We start from the raw sequence: 22,525 nt of genomic DNA on the forward strand, positions 1-22,525 counted from the left end.
CAGTCAAGTTGTTCTAAACCTGTATGAGTATCTTTGTTCTGTTGAACACACACACACAAATAAAAATTATATTTTGAAGAATGCATATAACCAAACTGTTTCTGGTCCCCAGTGACCTCCATAGTATTTTTTTTATACTATGGAAGTCAATGGGGACCAGTGACTGTTTGGTTATCCGCATTCTTCAAAATATATTTTTTTGTGGTTGTTCAACAGAACATAAAAATGTTTAGAACAACTTGAGGGTGAGTAAATGATGACAGAATTTTCATTTTTCGGTGGAGTATCCCTTTAATGTTTCAGCCGTCAGGAACTGCACATGGAATCCAAACCCTCCAGTAATGCAGTTACTGCAGTTTTTTACAATGATCATTCAAATGTTTGTATTGCCTTAAAACATATTCATTTCTTTTTCCTAGCCTTGTGGTTACTCCATGCTAAAATATTTTTAACATTAACCCTCACTAACCCTCAGTATATTTGAAACTCATTCAAATTTTGAAACTATTAAAACATATTCTGATAGTTAGCATTAAATAGTTTAGTGACCCAACAAAATGCTTAATGTAATCTGATATTGCTCATAATTCACCACATGCACATTGGGAACGAGTGGAACCGTGTGGGAAGTTTTATGTGGCATCACAGTATTTCACCAGCTTAAAGTGGTTCTTCCAAATGCATAAAGGCTTTAATTTCTACAAAAGCAAGGTTCACACAGGCTATTTATTGTTACATTTCAATTCAAAAGAACCAGAAAATAATGGTATTAACATGACAATTTGGCAGTGTGAGTGTTTGTGGAAATGTTGATTATGGAAAAAGAGTGTAATTTGGTGCCCCTGTAAGTTTGTTTTGAGTTATTATAACCTCTATCCACTGCCATTTCTGTTCTGTTCTTTTGGTTCTACAGGAGAAGTTGCAGTTTTTTTGTGTGTGTGGTTTCAAATGTATTCAGATTCATTAGAGAATTTTCTGGTTTCAATTGTTTTAGCCTTATATCTGCTGAAGACACTGAAGCCTTATGATTTGTCTTGTTTTTGTGCCATTGTATGCTGTCACATGTTACAATATGTATGTTAGGTTTTGAGCACCAAATTAAATCTCACATATCCTGAAGCCCCAGCCCTTTCATTAGCTGAGAAAAATGATGAACTGATTAAATGATTTTCAAACGCACCACACAATATTGTTAACATATTATGCTGAAAAGAGTTAATAACGCTTGTAAAATCCTACTCTGCTGAAATTACTCATGGATTTATTGTGGACAGTATTAACAATTATAATAGACTAACATTATGCAACGATAATCATCATGTTGTAATAAATGCAAAAAAGATTAATAGATACATTTGCAATGTAAAGAGAGGAGTTAAACATACATTTTTATAATGTAGAAAAAATAATTTATAATTATAGAAATACTTTTCCACTGTACTAAATATAAACAAATGGAAAGACCCATAATAAATCTTACCCAGAGTGCTTATGTAATCAGTTGTATTTTTAAATAAATAAAGGCGATAGAATATTAGACTGATTTTTGCATTCACAGAACAGGTCATGGATTTAAAAGTGAAATTAAACTTTAGTCAAAAGTGCCTATGGTTAAGATATGCTCTCAGGCCTGGTTTCACAGACAGGGCTTAGATTAAGCCAGGATTAGGCCTTAAATTGGGACTGCATTTAAGATTTTATAAACTTAGAAAAAAAACAATCCTGAAGTGCATCTTGATATAAGCATGTGAAACCGGGCATATGTGTACTCTCATACTCTCTTAAACAATGGCTCCAAAATTTCTCCATATATGAATAAAAATATATTAATAATACAATAAATATAAACGATATAATACATTTACAATTAAAAACACGTTTTGTATTTATTGCATTTCAAAATCTATGTGCAAGGTATTTGCGTGCATATTGAATAATGTGTGCTATAGAAATATGTCTATGGCCTGGTTTCACAGACGGGGCTTAGATTAAGCCAGGATTAGGCCATGGTTTTATTAATACATTTAAGTAGCTTTTATAAACGTGTCTTAGAAAAAAAAACATTACTGGTGGGCATCTTGAGACAAAACAATGGCACTGACATATTTTAAGATACTGTATGTTAGTGCACGTTTCTTTGAGGTAAAACAGCTCAGACAGTCTGGGACTAGGCTTAAACCTTGTCTGTGAAACCGTAGGTAAATGTCATATATTTTAAAGTTAAACTCATAATTAATTTGCAGCCTATATTGGTTCACACACACACAAAAAAATGCCAACACACACACACACACACACACACACACACACACACACACACACACACACACACACACACACACACACACACACACACACACACACACACACACACACACAAACACAAATGCGCATAATCAACACAAACTATAATAGGCTAGATCTCTTTAACATCATCAAACACAATAATCATCAATGTCAACTCTCCACATTTGAATTTTTGCTCATTATGTAATTAATGTGCCATTTGGCAAAATGGAGAAACAAGTTGTTGTAACTGTTGTCTCTTTAAAAACTTTTATGAAATATACTTAAAACGTGTTCAAATAATTTTGTTATTTGTTACCTGTCATTTCACAGAGTGGCGTACTGGAGCTGAAATGTGTTGATGACACAGACAGTAGATGTCGCTGTTTACTCGCTCGCCGTAATGACTCAGCGTGAGAGACTTTTATTTTGAAACATACTTGGTCGCTTTATCCTGATTCACTCTGTTGTCTCGCTAGCAGACATTCGACCGTTCGGCGGTACCGCGGTAGCAGCGGGTCTTTGGGCTCGGTTCTGTCGCTGTGGACGGGCCGGAGATGGCGGAGTACAGTCAGACGGGTATATTAACGGCCCTGCTGCTGTTTACTGTGGTAACACTGAAGGATATTTATGTGGGCCGCAACAGCATGATTCAACAAGACAGCGCCGTACCCGACATGCTCACACAGAGACCGAACAAACACACATTATACACGGGTCCGGTTCTCAAGTTCCAGTTCTGGTGAGAGACTCCACAGACATTCATGTTATTCAGTGTTTTCACTTTCTGTTTAAAAGACAAAGGAGGTGCTAAGCTAATACGGCTAACATACCATGCCCGAATAAAACATATAATAATAATTGATAAATATTCATCAAAATAATTATAACCTGCATAATAATTAATATATAAATTGAAATATAAAAATAAATATTTAACGTTAAGTTACATATTAAAGTGGATGAACTTAGATAAATTGTGCCGGTTTTGTCATGGGATTAATGCCAAGCGCAATTTACGTCATTCCACCCTTTACGTTATAATCATAAAATATATTTTACAACTCATGCGTATGTGCATGATTTAACATCATTGCTGCAACATAAACTGCTCAGATTCTTGTGCATTCTTGTCTTTACGTGAAATGCTGAAACCAGCAGATTATTATAAATCTGTTTAAAGCTAATAAGGATTTCATATCTCCCTTTTGCAGTCTATGGCTATGTTCACACTTAACGTCTTTTTTCAAACTGCCAGCGTCTGTTCTACATTATAACCCTATGGAGTAAACCGTTTTTTCCAAAAAGTCCTGAGCGCTTTTTTAGACGCCACCGCCGGCGTCTTTTCTGCAGCTCAGAGCGTCTTTTTAAGTTGAAAAAAGTTCAACTTTTCTTAAAAGAACGCCCTACGTCAAGCGCTTTTTTGACAGCTGACCAATGACAAGCGAGTAGCGAGACCTGTCGTTTCCATAACAACAAGAACAACTGTCTGTCGTGCACCCACAAACGTCTTTGTGAACCGACATTCTCCTCCCCGGTAACTTCAAAAGCCAACGCAAGAGCCAACTTTCTCTTTCTCGACATTTTTTGCATCACACAGCACTAGGTGTTATAGCAACAAAAGACGCGCTCGGCTGCTATTTGTAACCGAACGCTGCCAGCGTTTTTTTTTTGCTAAAAAAACGCCGTTGTCACCTTTTTCTTGTCAAAAAAGACGCTAAGTGTGAACATAGCCTATGACTGCTCCTGTTAAAACACAATATATCCAAATACAATGAGCGACATATTAGACTTTAATTTTTTTTTTTTTTTTTTTTTAAATTTTTTTTGATGAAGCTAGATGTTGTTTAATATTATCTAAGTGAAAGTGGTTTTTAAATAATATTTTTGTAGCATTTTTTTCTCACTTACAATGCATGTAATCTTTAGCACCAGTTACTCGTATCTTAGGTCAAACAAGTGTAATTTTCAAAACAATTTTTACAACCTCCCTCTGACATTTAGTTCTCTTGACATTCTCTTATTTTTTATAGTGTATTTACTATTAATGGTTTATCCGTAAAAAAATCATGTACTCTCTTAATCTTAAATCAAAATAACATCCTATCCCTCTTGCAGTGACAGCTCTTCTCTGATGATGTTTACTGATGTGAGGGCGGGACAACCTGTCACTCACATGAGATCCACCAATAGCAAGCCACAACCATCCAATCATTTCCTCGTGATAAAATCAAGCCACACCCTAAATGTTTTTCTTGTTTGAGAAGCCGTTTCTCTGTTATACATCACAATAGGGAAGAAAATACGATTGTAACTGAAGTCTCATGCCGACTTCTATATGTAAATGACCTCTGTTATGATTGGATGACATCATGTACCAGTGTAGACCATTTTCTCATAGGTGTCATTGATATATAAATGTATACGGAAGTAGCGATAAATCTTTTCTTCCATTTTGTGAAGTACATCTACAGAAAAAATGTAGGGTGGAGCTTGTTTCTTTGTACCGGTTGTTAATTGTATGATCAAATGATTGGAGAAGACCTCACTAGAGAGAAGAGACAGTTATGACATTTTGATTTAACATTACTAAATCAAAAATAATATATGCAAAAATATCTTCATATTCATGGCTATTTCTTAAGTGATAATCTCGGCCATGTACTGTGTTTGTTTTCAGTATATCCTGAGGGTACAGTAAGGTGTTCCAGGAGTACTCCCGGTCCATCAGCCAGCTGTACCCGGACATCCGAATCGAGGGAGAGAATTACCCTCCCAAACCCATCAACAAGTGAGAGAGCATTTTTCCAGATGTAATGGAATTGACGCTCTGTCAGAAAGTGGTTTAGTCCTGACTTAACTCATGTGTCTCCCTCTGCAGATACTTAGGAAACTTCATCTCTTATTTCAAACTGCTTGCCATCGCTTTGATTGTGACTGGACAAAATCCTTTTCAAATGTTTGGAATGGACACTCCAAGAATATGGTCCTGGGGACAGGAGAATAAGGTAATGCTGTTGAAAATACTAGTGCTTGGACTCTAACCTGGTTTTATAGCGGAGTCGAGGCTGAAGATAAACTTTCACCGTGTTATAGTTGAACTGACGCTTAAGCCTGTTTTGAGGAATGAGCAGCATTTCAGAGCCGTAACCATCAATCAGTTTGAACTTTGAAGGGAATGAATTGGCAGAATGTATACGACGGCCTATTGATTGTAAACGCCTGTGTTAAAGATGTAAAATACATTTTTAGGAGAGCCTGGTTACATCAGCAGAAAAGTTGTTTCAAAGCTGGACATTCAATTTTATGGAACCGTTATGAAAACAAACTCTGTGTTGTTTAGAATAACATGCACTGATGAATCGCTCCATGAGACCGCAGGTGAAATATTAACCGATAATATCATAGGCTATTTATTACCATTTAATTAAATCCTGTTTCTACATTATTCCAAGCTCAATATGCTGTTTCACTTCGAAATATTCCATATTATGTCACATATTACAGTCTTTAATCAAAAGTGGCAGAGGTTTCACATCATGGCATTTAGTCAAGAGACACATGGTGTCATTGATGCTCATCTGGCACTGTATTTGAATGGGTTTAATGTATTATTTATATATATAATATGAAATTTCCTTCTAGAATGATCATTTTTATCAAGCTTGTATGTTTATGTTCACTTATTCCACTTTAATGGCAATGAAAATTACCTATTGTCATTAAAGTGAAATTACTGAACTTAAATATACGAGCTTGATAAAAATACTCATTTTAGAGGAAAATTTCAGATGGCACTTTGAGGCTTTTGCATCTGAAGTCTTTATATAGGCCTATATGTATGTAAAACAGACTATCGAAGAATAAAATGGGACTTGGTTCTGTGCATCCATTGTTGACTGGATTGAGTCAGATCTGAATGAAAGCTTGCAGCCAATTGTCAGAAAAGTCTGGGTTTAAGCAGACAAAATGATTGGAGAAGTCCAGCATCTAAGTACGATATCTAAAAGAATTACGAACTGAAACATATGCACAGATTAATTGTCCACATTGAGATCAATTACAGAGATGGGGTGAATTTACATTTCGTGCCAACTGCATTTTGTCCACTGTCTTCGTAGTGGTTTTAAACAGGAAGCAGTCTAAATCTGGAGGAAAGTTTCTCATGGTTGATGGTCTGTTTTGCAGATTTTCTCCTGCCTTATGGCATTCTTCCTTAGCAACATGTTGGAGACCCATTTCCTCTCGACAGGAGCTTTTGAGGTTACATTGAATGGTAATGTCATTTGGATGACCACTCCACTCAAAAAAAAAAAAAAACTTAAAAATATATCTCTCTCTCTCTATATATATGAACAATATGTGTATGTCACAGATGCTTCACTATCTTTCTGTTTTAGATGTACCAATTTGGTCCAAGTTGCAATCTGGATACGTGCCCAACATTCAGGAGCTTTTCCAGATCTTGGATAACCACCTTAAGATGAATCAGGTTGACAAGATGAACTTTCCTTCACCATAGAGCTGTTGTTTTTGCCAAGAGACATGTAAGTGGTAATACCTGTACAATGACGTCACCGTGTGTGTCACAGCATGTTTTCTGTTGTTGCTGCTTTCAGTACAGGTGTTTCCCTTGACTTACAGATTATATTGCAAAACTTGAATCTGTTGCTTGCATGGTATTTCAGTGTGGAATTTACACCCTGTTCAAAAGTTTGATGTCAGAAAGATTGTTTTTGAAAGTCTCTCATGCTCACCAAAGCCCTATTCGGACAGGACTAGTTTTCCAGGGGGACTTCAGAGAAATTTGTGTTTCACAGGCGTATGTTGCTATTTTAATCCCGTCTGAATCTTCCAAGACTGTTTTTTTTCACCCACAACCTCTGTAAAAATTCCAGAGTAGTATGTGGTTTCAAATCCAGCATTTGTGAAGGATAAAGAACCAGCTCTAGAGTCATTTGCTCATGAATTGGACTAAACAGCTCATGCTGTATGTTTGGTTTAAACGTGTTTTTTTTTAAACTTCAGTAAAATCTTCTCTCTTTTTTTAACTGCTTTCATCACTACTTGATGCTGCGTTGCTCTTGTTTAGGACACGTCAATCAACATGCATAACACCATCAAGTGTCCTCTCGTCTGCAGGTCTCCGGAGCCGTTTCTCTGTTCAGAGGGACTGTGGACTGTGGCATAATGAAGGCCTGCGCTGAAAACACATGCTGTGAGCGCAGACTCGATGCTCGGCCACCACACACACTCCTCCTGCCCAGTGACGTGCATCTTCAGATCGACTACATCTCTTCAGAGCATCAAACTTCATGCATTTGTAGTAGGAGAGTCACATGAGAGATAAAGGCACTACATTTATTACTCAATGCTGAAGTTAGGGTTTTTTTTATGTTTTTTTTTGTTTGGTTTTTTTGGGTCAGGGTAGTTCTGTTTGTAACAAGTGCTTTCTCGAGGGCAACTGTGATGTTTTCTTAATGTAGATGTCTTTAAATGGCCTTTAACATGATCATTTGTTTGCACTGGTGTAGACTGTACTGTACTCGGGGGAATCTGACCTTTTTAATTAGTGGGAATGTCTGTGTACTGCGGAAACATGCAGGGTTTTTTTAGAGTGAGCTAATGTTTTCTTTTTTAATGCTTGAAGTGGTACATTTTTGTTGTGTTTGTCACAGGTTTGCTGGTTAGATTTACTGCATGTGAATGAAGGCCAGATCTTCTGACTTTAACTGTATACACTGCCAGAGTGACCTGTGAAATTGTCTGCAGTCGTCTTAATGATGGTGTGATTGAGTGTTGCATATCAGAAGATGTGAATGGGAACTCTAAAGACATCCACTATTTTTCCATCTCTCTCCATATAGATGTGGCGGCAAGCAATGTACCCTGATAGTTTAGTATATCTGTGAATTTGTGACAAAAGTGATACTGATAGTTTGGATTAAGTTGCATTGAGAGAAGAAATTGTACTCTATTTCACAGTGACGTAAAATAAAGATTCAAATATATATTAAAACAAAATGTGATTGTGAATTATTAATTTCTAATGAGGTGCATTAGATTGTTCAAAATCGTCAGGAAACTGAAGTTGCAAGTTTTTTCTTCCCTATTGTGATAGACTGTTGTGGCCAAAAGTGATGTTCGGAGGGGATATTTGTTTTTAATGACCCTACAAGTTTGATTAAACCATCAAAATATGAGGAATATATATATATATTTTTTTTTTTTTTTTTTTTTGAGGGAAGAACAAAACACTGTACTTGGTTCAGGTATTTATCTGATAAAATGATTTGGCAAAAAAGAGTTTTTTATAATATGTATATAATATGATTATACATTATACATTTTAGTTGTTTTTTTTCCAAAAAATTCGCAAACCAAAAAGCTTACAGGAAAAAGCATGCATTGACGACAACAATCAATTCTTAATATTTATATGTTTTTGCATTTGTATATAATTTCTTTGAATGAGAGCCTGGACAAAAATTGTGTATGCACAATATAGTATTGCCAAAAAATGTATCTAAAAAAAAAAAATCAATTTCTAATAAAAAAAAATCTAAACTGATATAATGCATATTTTTGAGTCATGAACAATGTCTTTAAACAACATTGTTTAGTGTTAAAGTGTTTAATTTCATTTTTTTTTACTTTTAATGTCAGGCGGTACAACCACATAGTTGTAATGTATATATTGTTGTTCCACCTGATGTGGAAAGTGTGCCAACTTACCCATATTTGAAATGAGCAGTTTTGACCAGTATTTGAGAGAGATCTACAAACATTTTCACTGCCACAAGGATCAGCTGGGCTCCTCTGGATGATGCATTATCATATTTACAGTTAGTACCTTGTCAATTCATAATAAAAGAGCCATGTTTGCAGTTGTGCCACCCTGACATACAAATGTGTTTATATGAAATGTTTCAAACCTAAAATGATGCCATAGTATTTTGTTTAAATTTGTTTTGTTATTAATATTATTAAGACACCATTTTAAATAGTTTCTTAGTCTGTTCATTTGTTTGGACAGTTGCACCACCTGACATCTTGGGGGTTTAAGATAACAAAACATAAAATAAAATGTATTATTTAAATGTACCAAAAGTGATATATGTCATGAATTTATCAAATTATTGTAAAAGGAAATAATGCAGTTGGACACAAAAATATGCACGTCATGTCATTGACCCATATCCGAGAGAGACGGTTTCTCGAACAAGAAAAAATGTGGGGTGGGTCTTGATTTTGTCATGACCAGACCTGTACCAGTCACCAGAATATGTAAATTCATGAGCACAACTGTAGTGTATCGTGAAACCAAACCTTATAGGGTTTATTATCTATCATTCTAATCTTGGAATAGTTCATATTCATCCGTGCATCATCTGGAATGGAGTATCTGAACTTTAAAAGCAAAAGGAAAGGTATGTGATATGAGCATCCAATAGTTTCATTTTGTGTGTGCTAAAAGCTGAACATTGATGTACTTCACAATTGACTGTATAAGATTATTTCCAGAAAATAAAGCCAGTTGCTCTCTGAGGAATATATTCCATGAATACAATCGTGCTGTGAAAACATCTGTCAGCTGTGAATTGGGCTCTTGTCTGATTTCATCCTACTGTAGGTCACATGACATCAGGCCCATAAAAGGGGGCTATTATTTGTGAAAGATACAGAATATTTTACAGCCTATAAAATATAGTGTCTCTGCTTCTTTGTTTCAGAGTTTACATTCTGTCCCAGCTAACTAGAGCGGTAGAGCTTGAACAGCAGGGAACACTGTGACCCTTTTCTGGCGTTGGGATCGTCCAGCTCTGTGGTCAAAGAGGGTTCTTCACTTTTTAAGAGCACTCAAAATCATCATCCATACATGATGTGAGAGTATATTGGCATAATAAAACATTTTACATAGGCCTATTAAGGAATCTGATTCCATTTCCTAATCATGTGCATCTTCACAGCTTCTCCTTTACCTTTTGAGACTGTCAAACCACCCACAACTTTATAACTGTGAAATAGGATAAAAGGATAAATCGAGCAGGGGTTTTATCGAATTTTTTTAATAATTTTTTATATATAATATATAAATATATATATAAATGTGTCTAAATATTATTTGGAATATATTTAGTTTCTTATACAATATTGTATTGTTAAATTATTTATCCATTTACTTATTATTTATTTAAATTAAAAGAAATGTATCTACTTTTCTTTTATTATATATGAATTAATTAATTTACATTTAATTGTAATTTTTTTTACGTTTTTCTCAGCTAGTTGCTTTCAGTCTTTTAGATGCCAAGGACCCCCAAATAATGCCCACCCTCATGTGAAGGACCCCCATCCTAAAATTGAAAAGGTATATCGTTTCTTGTAAAGACCCAGTTTATACCATGAACATTTTTTTTTATGAATATGTCTGAATATTATTTGGAAAATATTTGGTTTCTATTAAAGGGTTAATTCACCCAAAAATGAAAATTCTGTCATTAATGAACCTCATGTCGTTCCAAAATCATAAGACGTTCGTTCATCTTTGCAACAGAAATGAAGATCTTTTTACTTAAATCTGAGAGTTCTCTGTCCCTCTATTGACAGTCTATGCAACTACCATTTTCAGAAAGGTAGTAAAGACATCATAAAAGTAATCTATGTGACTCCAGTGGTTTAACCTCAGTTTTATGAAGTGATGTGATTGCTTTGTTTGTGCAAAAAAAAAAAAAGTAATAATTTGTACCACTTTATTTACAAAATATTACTCTCCAAAGCATGAGTTGGAGTTAGGCTAAATTATTATGTTTCTTTTTTCTACTTTTTATTGTACTGTACTGTTCAATATATTTATTTAATTATTTATTGTAATACATTTTTATTTATTTACTAATTTGTTTATTTTAATCAAAATTTTACGTTAAAATATATGGAGACAGAAGGCTTTTCTAATTTATTTGTTATCTTTATGGCAAAATATATGTACTTTTTTTTCTTTTCTTTTTTCTTTATTATTATTTATGTATTTATTGTGTGTGTGTTTCATGTTATGATGTAAAGATTTGCAGTTCATGAAAATACATTCATCCGGAATACTTCCAGTCCCACAGGTGGCGCTGTGACTGGAGCAGAACTGTGCGTCTTATTCTACTGTATTTCTGCTGTAGCTTTTAAGGGCTGACTGCTGGAGAGAGTGTTGAGTATGTAACCGGCTATTCTGTTAAACTGACGATAATGTTGATTTAATATGTGATATTTTAATACAAAATCTAATATACTAATGTATTAAACAATAATTTAACCAAACGTACATTTCCAGAATCAAGCTAGCTGTCAGCTAACAATGAGACAATGTTAGCTAATTAGCGAACTAGCTACTATTTAAAATACCTTTTGACGGGTTCTTTAATGAACACGTTAGGGATGTATTATTGTTTACAAAATAACAAAACGCGCCTTTTGTCCATGCTTACTACACGGTTTTCTATGAATTTTAGTCATGTAAATAAGGCTAGCTGGCTAATGCAGATATTCAACTCGCTCATTTATTTACATAAGAAATTTGACACACTTGTGAGAATATAGCAAGCTACACGTCATTTAATGTGTCGTCGGGAGTAAAAAACGGACATCTTTAGACTGAATTACTAAGACTTAAATAAATACTTTGTCTAAACAGTTTGTGTCCTTATAATACGACTAATTTGTGTTTTAGCATTTATTATCCGTTTCGAGGAATTATCTGTTGACTAAGTGATATTTCGAGGCATTTTGGAGAACACCAGTCAACATGAGTAATGCTGTGAGTATGGCTGATCATGTGACCACTCATGTGATTAGTGCTGATTAAGTTTAAACTATTGCAGCTTGTTGAATGGCAGTTTCCCTGCTTCCAAACAATAGCAGTAATACAACAGCTGTACCACTTGTGTCTCCTGTGTTTAGACCCAGAGGAAAAGACGAACATCATCCACTGCATGTTCAGTCCGTGTCAGCAGAAAGAGGAACCGGACCCAGATGTCTCAGACGGTGATGGAGACTATTGATGTGCTGGAAAGTGACAGAACTAACAGTGAGTTTGCTAGATGAGTCATTCACTTCTCATATAGTCGATGTATCATTTATCAAGAACAACATACAGCGGCTTACTGGAAAGACCCTATGATCAACAATATCCTGTTTAAATAAAGCCTTGAACAATAAACATTTTGCTGGAGGGTTGAGCAAATTTCTGAATTTACAGTTTCCTTTTCAGTTTGTTAGCTGGATTTGCATTGAATTCGCTAACGTTAAACCCATAGGAACCTCTATAGAGTGCAACAGTCTGGTTCCAGAGGGAAAAATCCCATTCATATTCTCCATAGGGACATTTATTTTGAATATTAACTTATAAACCGTTAAAGAGCAGCTTCCTGAGTGGCTATATATATATATATGTGTGTGTGTGTGTGTGTGTGTGTGTGTGTGTGTGTGTGTGTGTGTGTGTGTGTGTGTGTGTGTGTGTAAAACGTTATTTTGGTTAAATTTTATAACAAAACTGAACTTACTTAAGCTGGACTATGATGCTATTTTCTTTTAGATCTGCTGTACAGCAGAAACAAACTTTGTTGCATTAATTTCCTGTTATCTCTGCAACTGACTTGAAAACACACACACACACACACACACACACACACACACACACACACACATACATATATATATATATATATATATATATACATACATACATACATACATACACACACACACACACACACACACACACACACACATACACACACACACACACATATATATATATATATATATATATATATATATATATATATATATATATATATATATATATACATACATACATACATACATATAATAAATTCACATTTTGCAGGAAATATTGATTGTGTATATAAAAACATATATTTTAAATCTTATAATTAATTGTTTTATATTTCTACTTTGTTTCTAATTAGATTGTTATTCGCAATGCTTCATGGGATTGTATTTCCAGAACACTGAAATTACCATAACAGATGAATTGTCAAAATATTGAACTTGGCTATCATAACAGATTTTACTCATACTACAAACACAATATCATATTCCCTCATTTGAATCTGTAGATTTTATTATATATCAAATTATTATTATAATTATTAAATATAGATTTTGATGTGACATTTCAAGTATTATCTTATATTTCTTGAAAAACCTGGAATATTTCTGGAAAAAATGTGTTGTGGTGACATTTTGATTAATTGAATTCATACTAAAATTGAAATGTAGTATTACAACCATTTTGTATATGAATTAAAAATTTTCGAATGATTGTCATTTCTTATTTATATAAATAAATACAATTTTAAATCTTAAGCCGGGGACAGACTTAACGACTGTAAGGCCGAGTCGCGTTCAGTCGGTGTTCACAGTTGGTGTGTAAAATCTGCTCCAGTCGTTGGAAACAATCTTTAAGTGTGCTCTGCTCAGTCAGTCTTAGGATGTTTCAGTAAATAACAATTAACAACAATTGTATTCTCTTTTTTGGGGGGGAACTGTAATTTAAAAGAATTCCCTGACAGATTTAGGGCTTGTTTACACCTGGTCACTTCATGCATTTTCTCTGACCGGATGGCTATTTTGATCCTGGAAAGACCTGACCGGATGCATAAACTGCTAAGACTAGTCTTACAAGTTAGTCATTTTTTTCCTTTAAGATCGTTTATATCTTTTTCAAGTCGGTTGCATAAAATCGTTGATTGGTTTAATTTGATACCGAAAAGTAAGACTGATTACCCTAACTAACTGCTAGTTTTTCGCACTAGTTCTTAAAGGTGGTATCAGTGATTTCAGGCCCAAAACTATTTTTGTCACATTCATCTAATCTTTCCTAACGATCCGCTAGCTGCCCGCCCCATAAGCATGCCGTCAAAAAAACGCGTCTCTGTAGGCAGCCTAGGCTCTGAGATCTGCACACAAAAACAAATGGTTTCACCAAACACTCAAAACCAAAACAAATAGTGTTCCAACCAATCACTGACAGGGGGAGGGTGCTGTGAGGTTTTGAGCCAGCTTTTTCTTCAGCTCTGACTTCGCGTCCAGCCGTGCACGAGCACAAAACCTCACAACACCCAAAAATATTTTTGGGCCTGAAATCACTGATACCACCTTTAAGACACAGTCTTAACATAATGGCTGTTTATGCAACTGTTGTAAATGCCCTCTTAAATGGATTTAAATCCGATCACTCAAACCACTTCAGGAGGTGGTTTGAGACGCATTCCAGACGAAACTGGACAAGTATAAATGCATCTGGTTGTTGAAGCCACATATGTACATTTTACTCCTCCCAAAATGGTAAAAACAAGGGCCTGTTATAGGCTTCAGTTTCCCTGTAGTCACATGACAGCGATACTGCACCACAGATATGGGCCGCCCCAGATGAGTAGCAGAGTAGCAAACCGACATGCAAATTAAAGTAGAGACTAAATGATCCCACCAGTGCTGATGCCGCTCTCTCTCCTATTGCTGGCTTTGATCTTGAAATGAGCTGATGAGAAATAAACACGTTTATGTGGCCAAGTGCAAATGGAAGAGTTTTAACAAAAAGGTTAGCTAGCCGATCAGTAAAAATGCATGAAGTGACCAGGTGTAAATAGGCCCGTAGCTTCTCACTAAATGTCTCCTGATCTAGACTGCTAATGTGTTTCTCTTTCATGCTGTCTTGTCCAAGGTGAAGATGTAGTAGATTTAACGTGTGAAGGGTCTGAATCTGCGGTTGTTGACCTCACCAATAATGATTCTATTGTGGTGAGTCTTCAACTATTATACTATAGTATAGGCTATTCTTTGGTTGTGTTGGTATTGTTAAATTTTTTTTTATTATAATTTTTTTTTTTTATGAATTCTATCTCTCCCTTTACTCGTCGTCTCATGGGATCAAGGTTGTGGAAGATGGTAATGTATCATTTAGTTTTTTCTTGTGTTGATGTAATTAAACTTCTCATTTGTGAGTCGTTTTTGATAAAAGCATATTATCATATGATATGACAGAATGCAGAATACTTACTGTTGTGGCAGTGAGGTGAGTTTTTAAAAGTGTGATAACATTCATGTTTGTGTTGCAGGTGTGCAGAGCAGACGTGGACCGGGCACAGAGAGTTACGTTCTGAGCAGTGATGAAGAGGAAGAGTCCAGTCTCAGACTCAGTCCAGGTTTACTGTCCACCCTGCATGCCAGCTCACGGGCCAGGTGCATCCATGCTTCTCACACAGACTAGATCAGCCTATGCCTATGAGTCTTGGAACCTATTTCAATGCCACCAAACACTGTTGACAAAAAGTTTTCTGTTTTCAGTTGAAACGGTGTCGTGTAAGTGGCCCCTAAATTAATAACTAATTATTTTATTATTTTATATTAAAAAACTAATTATTTATTTTAACAGCAGAAGTGAATCAATCAAAAAACGTACTTTAGCTGGACAATAACTTTATACTAGAGCTGCTGTAAAACCAAAACAATATGTTACTTTAATTTCCTATTATCACTGTAAAGCTGCTTTGAAACAATCCATGTTTAAAAGCGCTGTATAAATGAAGGTGACATGATATATGCTAAACAATAGTCTTCATCCTTGTATGTAAATTTTGTGGGTGCAGCTTTGTGAACTTCTACACAACAGTAACGTCTAGATCAGTGTGTATTTCTCCATCTTCTCGTGTTGACTTGTTTTGTGGTGTTGTGTTGGCTGTAGGTCTACACCAGGAGCCGTTAGCTGTCCTGTTTGCATGGATGCTTATTCAGAGGTAAGTCCTTATATGTGGTAAATAATCATATATGCAGTTCATTTAAGCCCAACGTATTCTTCATTTGACACATGCGCATTACAACAACTCGGTCCAGTACCTGGGTAATCTCTCTTCATGAGTTATAGCCATCATTTAAGGCCAATTCACACTGCACAAACAAACGCCGACGTACGGCAACATAAACTTCATCGGGTTTTGTCGGATCAGAGCTTACGCATGTAAAAGTCCGAATTGTGAGATAGTCGCAATTACCTTTTTTATGTTTCATTCTGTGGCGGAAACAGCTTCCATAGATTATGCCGTTCTGGATCATTTTGGATAATAAAAGTAAAAAAAATCAAGATCACGATTCTCCCACGATTCTGAATAGACAACTAAACAAAATAACATGTAATTTACTAGAAGTTCTTACAAAATATGCAATCTATTAAAAAGAATATATATATATATATATATATAATAAAAAATTTTTTTTTTTTTTTGGTTTGAATGAATGATTCATTGAGTCACTAATAAAGATTCACTTATTCCATTACGGAATGAATCCAGAATTTTTGAACAAATCTCTTGAATGAATGATTCAATGACAAGTACATCTGTCACTTGTCGCCACCTACTGGTGTAAAAATGTAATTGATAAAATCTATATTTTAGCGTCAACTTACTTTCAAAAGGTGATTTACTCTATTTTGATCGCTACCATAGACATCAAACCATAACCTGTTATTCCCAGTGCTTCTGTGGAAATTTGAATTACTGTAACACAGAAATAATGATGCTGTGTGGTTAAAAATGTTTTATACTATACATGACAACTGCCCTCTCTTCATCTGTTCTCATCGTTCATCAGCTGAAAAAAAATTGTTCTGAAAGTGATTCCAGCAATATTCCTCTGTGCCGTTATTGTTATAGTTGTGGTGTGTTGTTCTTTTTCATTTAGAACAAATGTTTTGAACCGTGTCGTTATCGTTTTACTGAATTGTTATCCTTGGTGTGAACAGGCATTTAATGATGAATCGTTTTGATTTTGGATGAAATAATTTAATTGAACTATAAATATTTCTTCTAGTCTATAATATGATGTATTTCTCCGGTTAAATAAACCATGTGACTAAATAAATCTTTGATCCCGTTCCCAGATCATTGACAGCGGTCGGCTCATGGTCTCCACGAAGTGCGGGCACCTTTTCTGCAGTCAGTGCATCCGCGACTCTCTCAGCAGAGCTCACAGCTGCCCTACATGTAGAAAGAAACTCACACAAAAACAATATCACCCAATATATATCTAATGATAAGACGAGCAACTCGCTGAGATCAGCGTCTCAATTTCTGCAGTACGTTCTCATCAAACAACTGCGCACCTCTATGTTTTCACTGGCTGTTTCATATTTGACACATCAGTGCCGAGATGATATTTGGCACAACAACAGAAAAAGACGACCTTGTGTGATTTTTGTTGGAACTGAAAGGGCACTTAGTCTAGGATTAAGTATTTTTTAAATTGTGAACACAAACACTGTTTTGAAGTTTAGAGGTATTGGGAATACATACTGACATTGGGTAGTCTGGGTTTGAGGTCTTGGCTGCTATAATAATATTGTCCAAATTTTTTTTATATAATTTTTTTTGGTCACTCAACTCTGCCCAGTTTTAGTATTGAGGATTTAGGATACAGTTTGAATGAAAAATGAGTGACCAACCATCACAGTAGCATCTAGTAATGTTAGTTTAGTCTTGAGAAGAAAATGGCTCAGTGCTGTGGTGGTCTCAATTCTTGTTTAGTGAAATTTGTGAGCTTTTAGTGAATGGGGCGCATTGATGGACAATGAGGTCGCCCTTCCCTGTACCTGCTCTCATTTATCTGTATAGCCTTGTTAGCTTTAACTGTCACCTCACAGTTAACTTGTTATTCATTATCTCTTTATTTGATGGGAATTAATATTTAGATTCATTATTTGTCATTCAGTGTATTCAGGTAAATATGTGAAGGAACAATGATTGCTGGTCAGCACTGTAAATGTGTCGTCCTGATCGCGCTTTCATCTCAGAAGCACTTTTAAAATGATCATTTGCTGACCGGTTAGCAGTGGGTGACCCGGGACTGAAGCTAGCAAGGCTTGTTTGCCCAACTATACATGTTAAATGTTGATATTTGTATATATTTTCATGTATAAAGGACCTGTAAGTTAAGAGGCGTTAGTATTGTAAAGACCATAACATTTATTTCAATAAACGTTTTGATCACTGATTGTGTGCTTTATTTCATGGGGTTTAAGACATTTTGATAAACACTGGATTGTTAAAAGAAATTGTACAGGCAGACTTAATCAAACACAACCGTTTCCTCATTCTAGGTTGCGAACAATAAGATTATCTGTATTTCCCAAAGCTAAATAATAAACAAGAGCGTTTTAAGGACAAAAAAACCTGACAAATGTCTTGAAATGCATCATCTGAATAATGTCTTGAGGTGTGGCAATCATAGTGAATAATTGACCCATCCATTGAAATAATGTAATAGTGTATTTTCTAATAATTCAATGGCCCGTTGTCAATTATTCTTTACTTACTCATATACTATTATAGAATGTATTAATATTTTGTATTAGCTTTTTTATGTTAGGTTTTCATTTAAAATGTTTAGTTATTTTGTTATGCGTTTGTGTGTGTGTGTGTGTGTGTGAGTGAGTGTGTGTACATCTAGTGCAGGGTAGTAACTAGTTTTATGTAATCTGGATTATGTAATCAGATTCCAAAAATGATATACTTGTAATTAGATTATATTTTAAAATACTCATAATCAGATGACAGTTAGATTTGCATTTATCACATAAATCACATACAATACTTTACTTAATATTTTCAAAACGGCAGGAAATATTCATAATTTAATTTGATTCTCACCAATTTTTTTTTTTTATCTTTTAAATTGTCCTTTCTATAACAGCCTATTGCTTATATATGTTCAGAAAGTCTTCATTCATTTCATCTTTTTTGTTTTAATTTTAAAATCTTACATTTTATGGTTTAATTATGACCTTTTTAACTACAGACTCCCTGTAGTTTCTTCACAAACCCCAGTTTGGGGAACCCTGATGTAATGTAATGTTTAATGCCCTTAATTTTCTTGATGACAAAAAATGAAACACTTTTTTATATTTTTATATCACTGTAGACAGTACAAGATTGTCCTATTCAAATCTATGTGATCTATGTTTTCATCATGTCATTTGTATTCAGTAATGGACTACAATGTGTAATTAAGTAATCTACCCAGCACTGTATATATGAACTTTATAAAATAGTGTAAAACAACACGACGTTGCACGTTTTAACTTGACAGTATCAGAATTCACCACAAGATGGCGGCACGTGTTCTTAAATGTGGAGCACGTTTTGCAAGTCTTGTTGATCGCTGGTTTGAAGGATTTCTTCTCCCCAGCTGAGGGCAGTGATGAGCCCAGTTTAAATGAGCTGTGTTTGTTCTGGGGCTTTTGCTGGATTGTTTTTCTTCTTTTTTTTTTTTACACTTTATAAGTCCACAAACAAATAGTCTTTATTAACTCTATCTAAATGGGTGCAAAACATATGTGCATAATTGTACAACATTGTCTACAAAGCACAACACTCACATATTTACATTAGATGGATATGTGTACCGCATGTGCCCAGGATCTGCATTAGAGTATAACAACACATTTAAAAACTGATGAGAAGGTCAAATAGCCAGCTGTGAGATATTATTCCAGCTGTCAAGCTTTGTTTACTGAGGGTCTCCCATGTTAAAACACTTTTAGTGTTGTTTGCAGATTTTAGTTGATACTATCACTTCGGCCACTCAGAGTCTTGTGCTCGCTAGTGTGATTGGGTGTGTAATTATTTGTATAGGTCTTTTATAATGTCAGACAGTTGCAAATGACATTTGCTCAGATCTATTTTTCAATTGGATTTAGAAAGTGGTAAAATTATACCACGTTTTGCTGTTAAAATTGTGATTTCAGTTATTCGCAGCAAATATAAAAATATAATATTTACAAATAACCGTAATAAATAATATAAATATTAAGTAATATGTTATTTTTATTTAGTCTATTATTATTATTATTATTATTACTATTATTATTAAAGAGTTAAACAGGGAGAGTGAATTGGCTCGATGTGATTGGTCTAAAGTTGGCCGTAGGGCTGGACCGTCTCACACTCTGTATGTGTGTGTGTGTGTGTGTGTGTGTAGCGTGTGTCTGGACTGCGGAATATTTAGTTAACGGTATTTAAAAAACCGTTTTGATACACATTTCGGTGCTGTAAATAAGTTGTCTTGTGTGTTTTGTTATCAGACGAAACTTGGAGATGAAGTCGCTGTGATCTGAAGTGCTTGCGCGACACAGCGCGCGGTGACTGTCATCAACAGAAGTTTACGGCGATCAGCGCGTGTATTAAAAAGTGTCGCGCGAAAATACATGACGTCAGAGCGTTCAGGAATACAGTTGCGCGTGATAATTAAACCTATTGAATTCACTGGATCCAGTGTTGCGTGCGTGAGGATTTCTGACGTAGGGTCCAGTGTACATTGGCATGATTTGTCTGGAGTGTTTTAACAGGATGTAAGCATGATATTTTATCTATCAGTCGCGAGGAACAGATTTATCAACGTTTTCAGCATTTGGTAAGTCTTATATTTTTGACTTGGAATATTTCATTGCATGTTTTATGTTTTAAAATGTACCTTTTACCCACTTGAAACCGCTTTTTTTATGGACATGTGCTGGTTATTGCATGAATTAATATATCCTTGCTGCAAGTTGTGCTGTGTTGTGATTTAACTGAAACTTTATAAGACAACTGAAGTTGTGTTAGAATTGTAATTCAATCCTACACACGTTTTACAACGGTGCAGCAGAAGTTCATTAGAGTTTTGGCATTGCTCTGGTATTGATTCACCAGTTCTTGTTCTCACTAAAAGATTTATTTCTTTTATAGATTGAAGAACCAGAGTGCTTTAATAGGGACATCATGGAACTCTTTTGGATTGTTTTCTTCATTTTTGACATTATTTTCTTAACAGACTGCGCTAGAGGTGAGTAAAAGTATATTTGCCCTTGTAAAATGTCTGGGGGGAAAATTAAGCCATTACAGCAATTCGTGGTAAATGGTACATGTCAAAGAAATTTTATTATTATGTTTTAATTATTTCATATTTTAATATTCTTGGTTGAACTTTTAGCCAAACTTTAAAAAAAAGCTAGCGGGGAAAGAGTTAATAAACAGTTTAGAAGTAATTGTGTCACTATAGGTTGAGTTTATGAACGTAATATTGTTGTTCTAGTTACAGTCACTAAATAGTCACATGCATGTAATGTGTGCTTGTCAGTATGATCAAGATTTATATTAAAAAGTGTAACAGCAGATAATTTAAGCTTATAAGGTAACAAACTTGTCAGGTTTCAAAACTTTAGACTAAGTCCACCTAGTATAAATTCATCAAGTAATGTGCTTTAAAACCTATCCAAAATTGTCCCTGTAATGTTCAAAGATTGGCAAGAATCATTCAGCTGCTTTTATTATTATTATTATTTATTTCAACCTTAATGTGACTTATTGGTCTTTATTTGATGTTAGATTTAACTGCAATATGTTTGGTATTATGTTCCCTATGAAAAGAAATCACGTTCCAGGTTCAGTTGTGATGGTTCAGTTGACTCATTAATCAGATGTGATATTCTATTGATATGCTAAACGTGATTTAAAACCTGATTTTAAATGATAGCCTGAAAACGTCTAAATTCAGTCCATCTTTTGCATTTACCGAGTTGAAATTCAATGCCCTGGACTTTTCTATTTAACCTGTCTATTGAGTTCAGGACCAGATTGAGAGCTTGAGACTTTCAGGTTATGTCACTGGCATTGTTTGCTGAATGCAGTCCTCTCGCAATAGCCGTTCTCCGGTCTTCCTTTTCGACTGAAATGAACCATCATTTCCATTCAGAATGGGTTGAATAGGGGCCGGGGCCGCTGATGGGCAGATAGTACAGCTCACTGCCTCCACTCCATCAGGGCTGCATGTGAAGCGTGATGGAGTCTCCCTTTAGCGTTAGCGTACACCTCAGACTCAACAGCCTGTCACCGGAGCTGGCGCGATAGTAGAGAGAGAGAGAGAGAGAGAGAGAGAGAGCGACAGAGAGCGACGTCTGTGCAGATTGCATCTGTGAGGGGCCCTGAACAATGTGGCATTCATGGTCACATAGCCCTGGCCTTCATGGAGATGCTTAGGCAAAAGTAAACAGAAATGCTGAAAGCAATGCGATTAGATTAGCCAATTATGTTTGTTTGCTGTGCAATACCTAAGGTATTCCTCCCAAGTCAGACAGATTTTTGTTTGTAAGCAAATGCAGACAATTTGCCGCCTCGATCGTATCTGAGGCTCAAAG

The 22,525-nt window shown here is 35.2% G+C and overlaps 3 protein-coding genes across 5 annotated transcripts in view; all 3 read left to right on the forward strand.

The window, feature by feature from the left end:
- The first annotated feature begins 2,727 nt into the window (after positions 1 to 2,727).
- selenot2 (selenoprotein T, 2) lies at positions 2,728 to 8,310 on the forward strand. The gene is made up of 6 exons (XM_082178065.1): positions 2,728 to 3,028; positions 4,967 to 5,077; positions 5,168 to 5,294; positions 6,475 to 6,562; positions 6,687 to 6,833; positions 7,429 to 8,310. Exons 1-5 carry the CDS (start codon positions 2,844 to 2,846, stop codon positions 6,806 to 6,808), a joined length of 633 nt encoding a protein of 210 aa, XP_082034191.1. The 5' UTR covers positions 2,728 to 2,843; the 3' UTR covers positions 6,809 to 6,833; positions 7,429 to 8,310.
- Positions 8,311 to 11,390: 3,080 nt separating this feature from the next.
- On the forward strand, positions 11,391 to 18,345 carry rnf4 (ring finger protein 4). Of its 3 annotated transcripts, XM_082178066.1 has the most exons (8): positions 11,391 to 11,489; positions 12,005 to 12,091; positions 12,235 to 12,361; positions 15,023 to 15,099; positions 15,234 to 15,246; positions 15,417 to 15,540; positions 16,043 to 16,094; positions 17,237 to 18,345. In XM_082178066.1, exons 2-8 carry the CDS (start codon positions 12,080 to 12,082, stop codon positions 17,384 to 17,386), a joined length of 555 nt encoding a protein of 184 aa, XP_082034192.1. In that variant the 5' UTR covers positions 11,391 to 11,489; positions 12,005 to 12,079; the 3' UTR covers positions 17,387 to 18,345. The 3 variants fall into 3 exon arrangements, with proteins under 3 accessions (XP_082034192.1, XP_082034194.1, XP_082034193.1); XM_082178068.1 differs by lacking the exon at positions 12,005 to 12,091 and having other exon boundaries at positions 11,428 to 11,489; XM_082178067.1 differs by lacking the exon at positions 11,391 to 11,489 and having other exon boundaries at positions 11,496 to 12,091.
- A 1,959-nt stretch (positions 18,346 to 20,304) lies between these two features.
- The window catches only part of fgfrl1a (fibroblast growth factor receptor like 1a), a 65,184-nt gene continuing 62,963 nt past the window's right edge, over positions 20,305 to 22,525 (forward strand). The window contains exons 1-2 of the mRNA XM_082178356.1: positions 20,305 to 20,763; positions 21,078 to 21,174. Of these exons, the coding sequence (XP_082034482.1) occupies positions 21,111 to 21,174 (64 nt within the window). The 5' untranslated portion in view covers positions 20,305 to 20,763; positions 21,078 to 21,110. The remainder of the gene's footprint in view (positions 20,764 to 21,077; positions 21,175 to 22,525) is intronic.

The sequence above is a fragment of the Leuciscus leuciscus genome, assembly GCF_965113295.1.
Source record: "Leuciscus leuciscus genome assembly, chromosome: 8".
NCBI lineage: Eukaryota > Metazoa > Chordata > Actinopteri > Cypriniformes > Leuciscidae > Leuciscus > Leuciscus leuciscus.

Bases quoted from the DNA above. Each gene is read 5' to 3' on its own strand.
- rnf4 (XM_082178066.1), top strand. The intron at 12,362-15,022 runs GTGAGTTTGCTA...GTCTTGTCCAAG, and splicing joins GGAAAGTGACAGAACTAACA to GTGAAGATGTAGTAGATTTA. The intron at 15,541-16,042 runs GTGCATCCATGC...TGTTGGCTGTAG, and splicing joins CATGCCAGCTCACGGGCCAG to GTCTACACCAGGAGCCGTTA.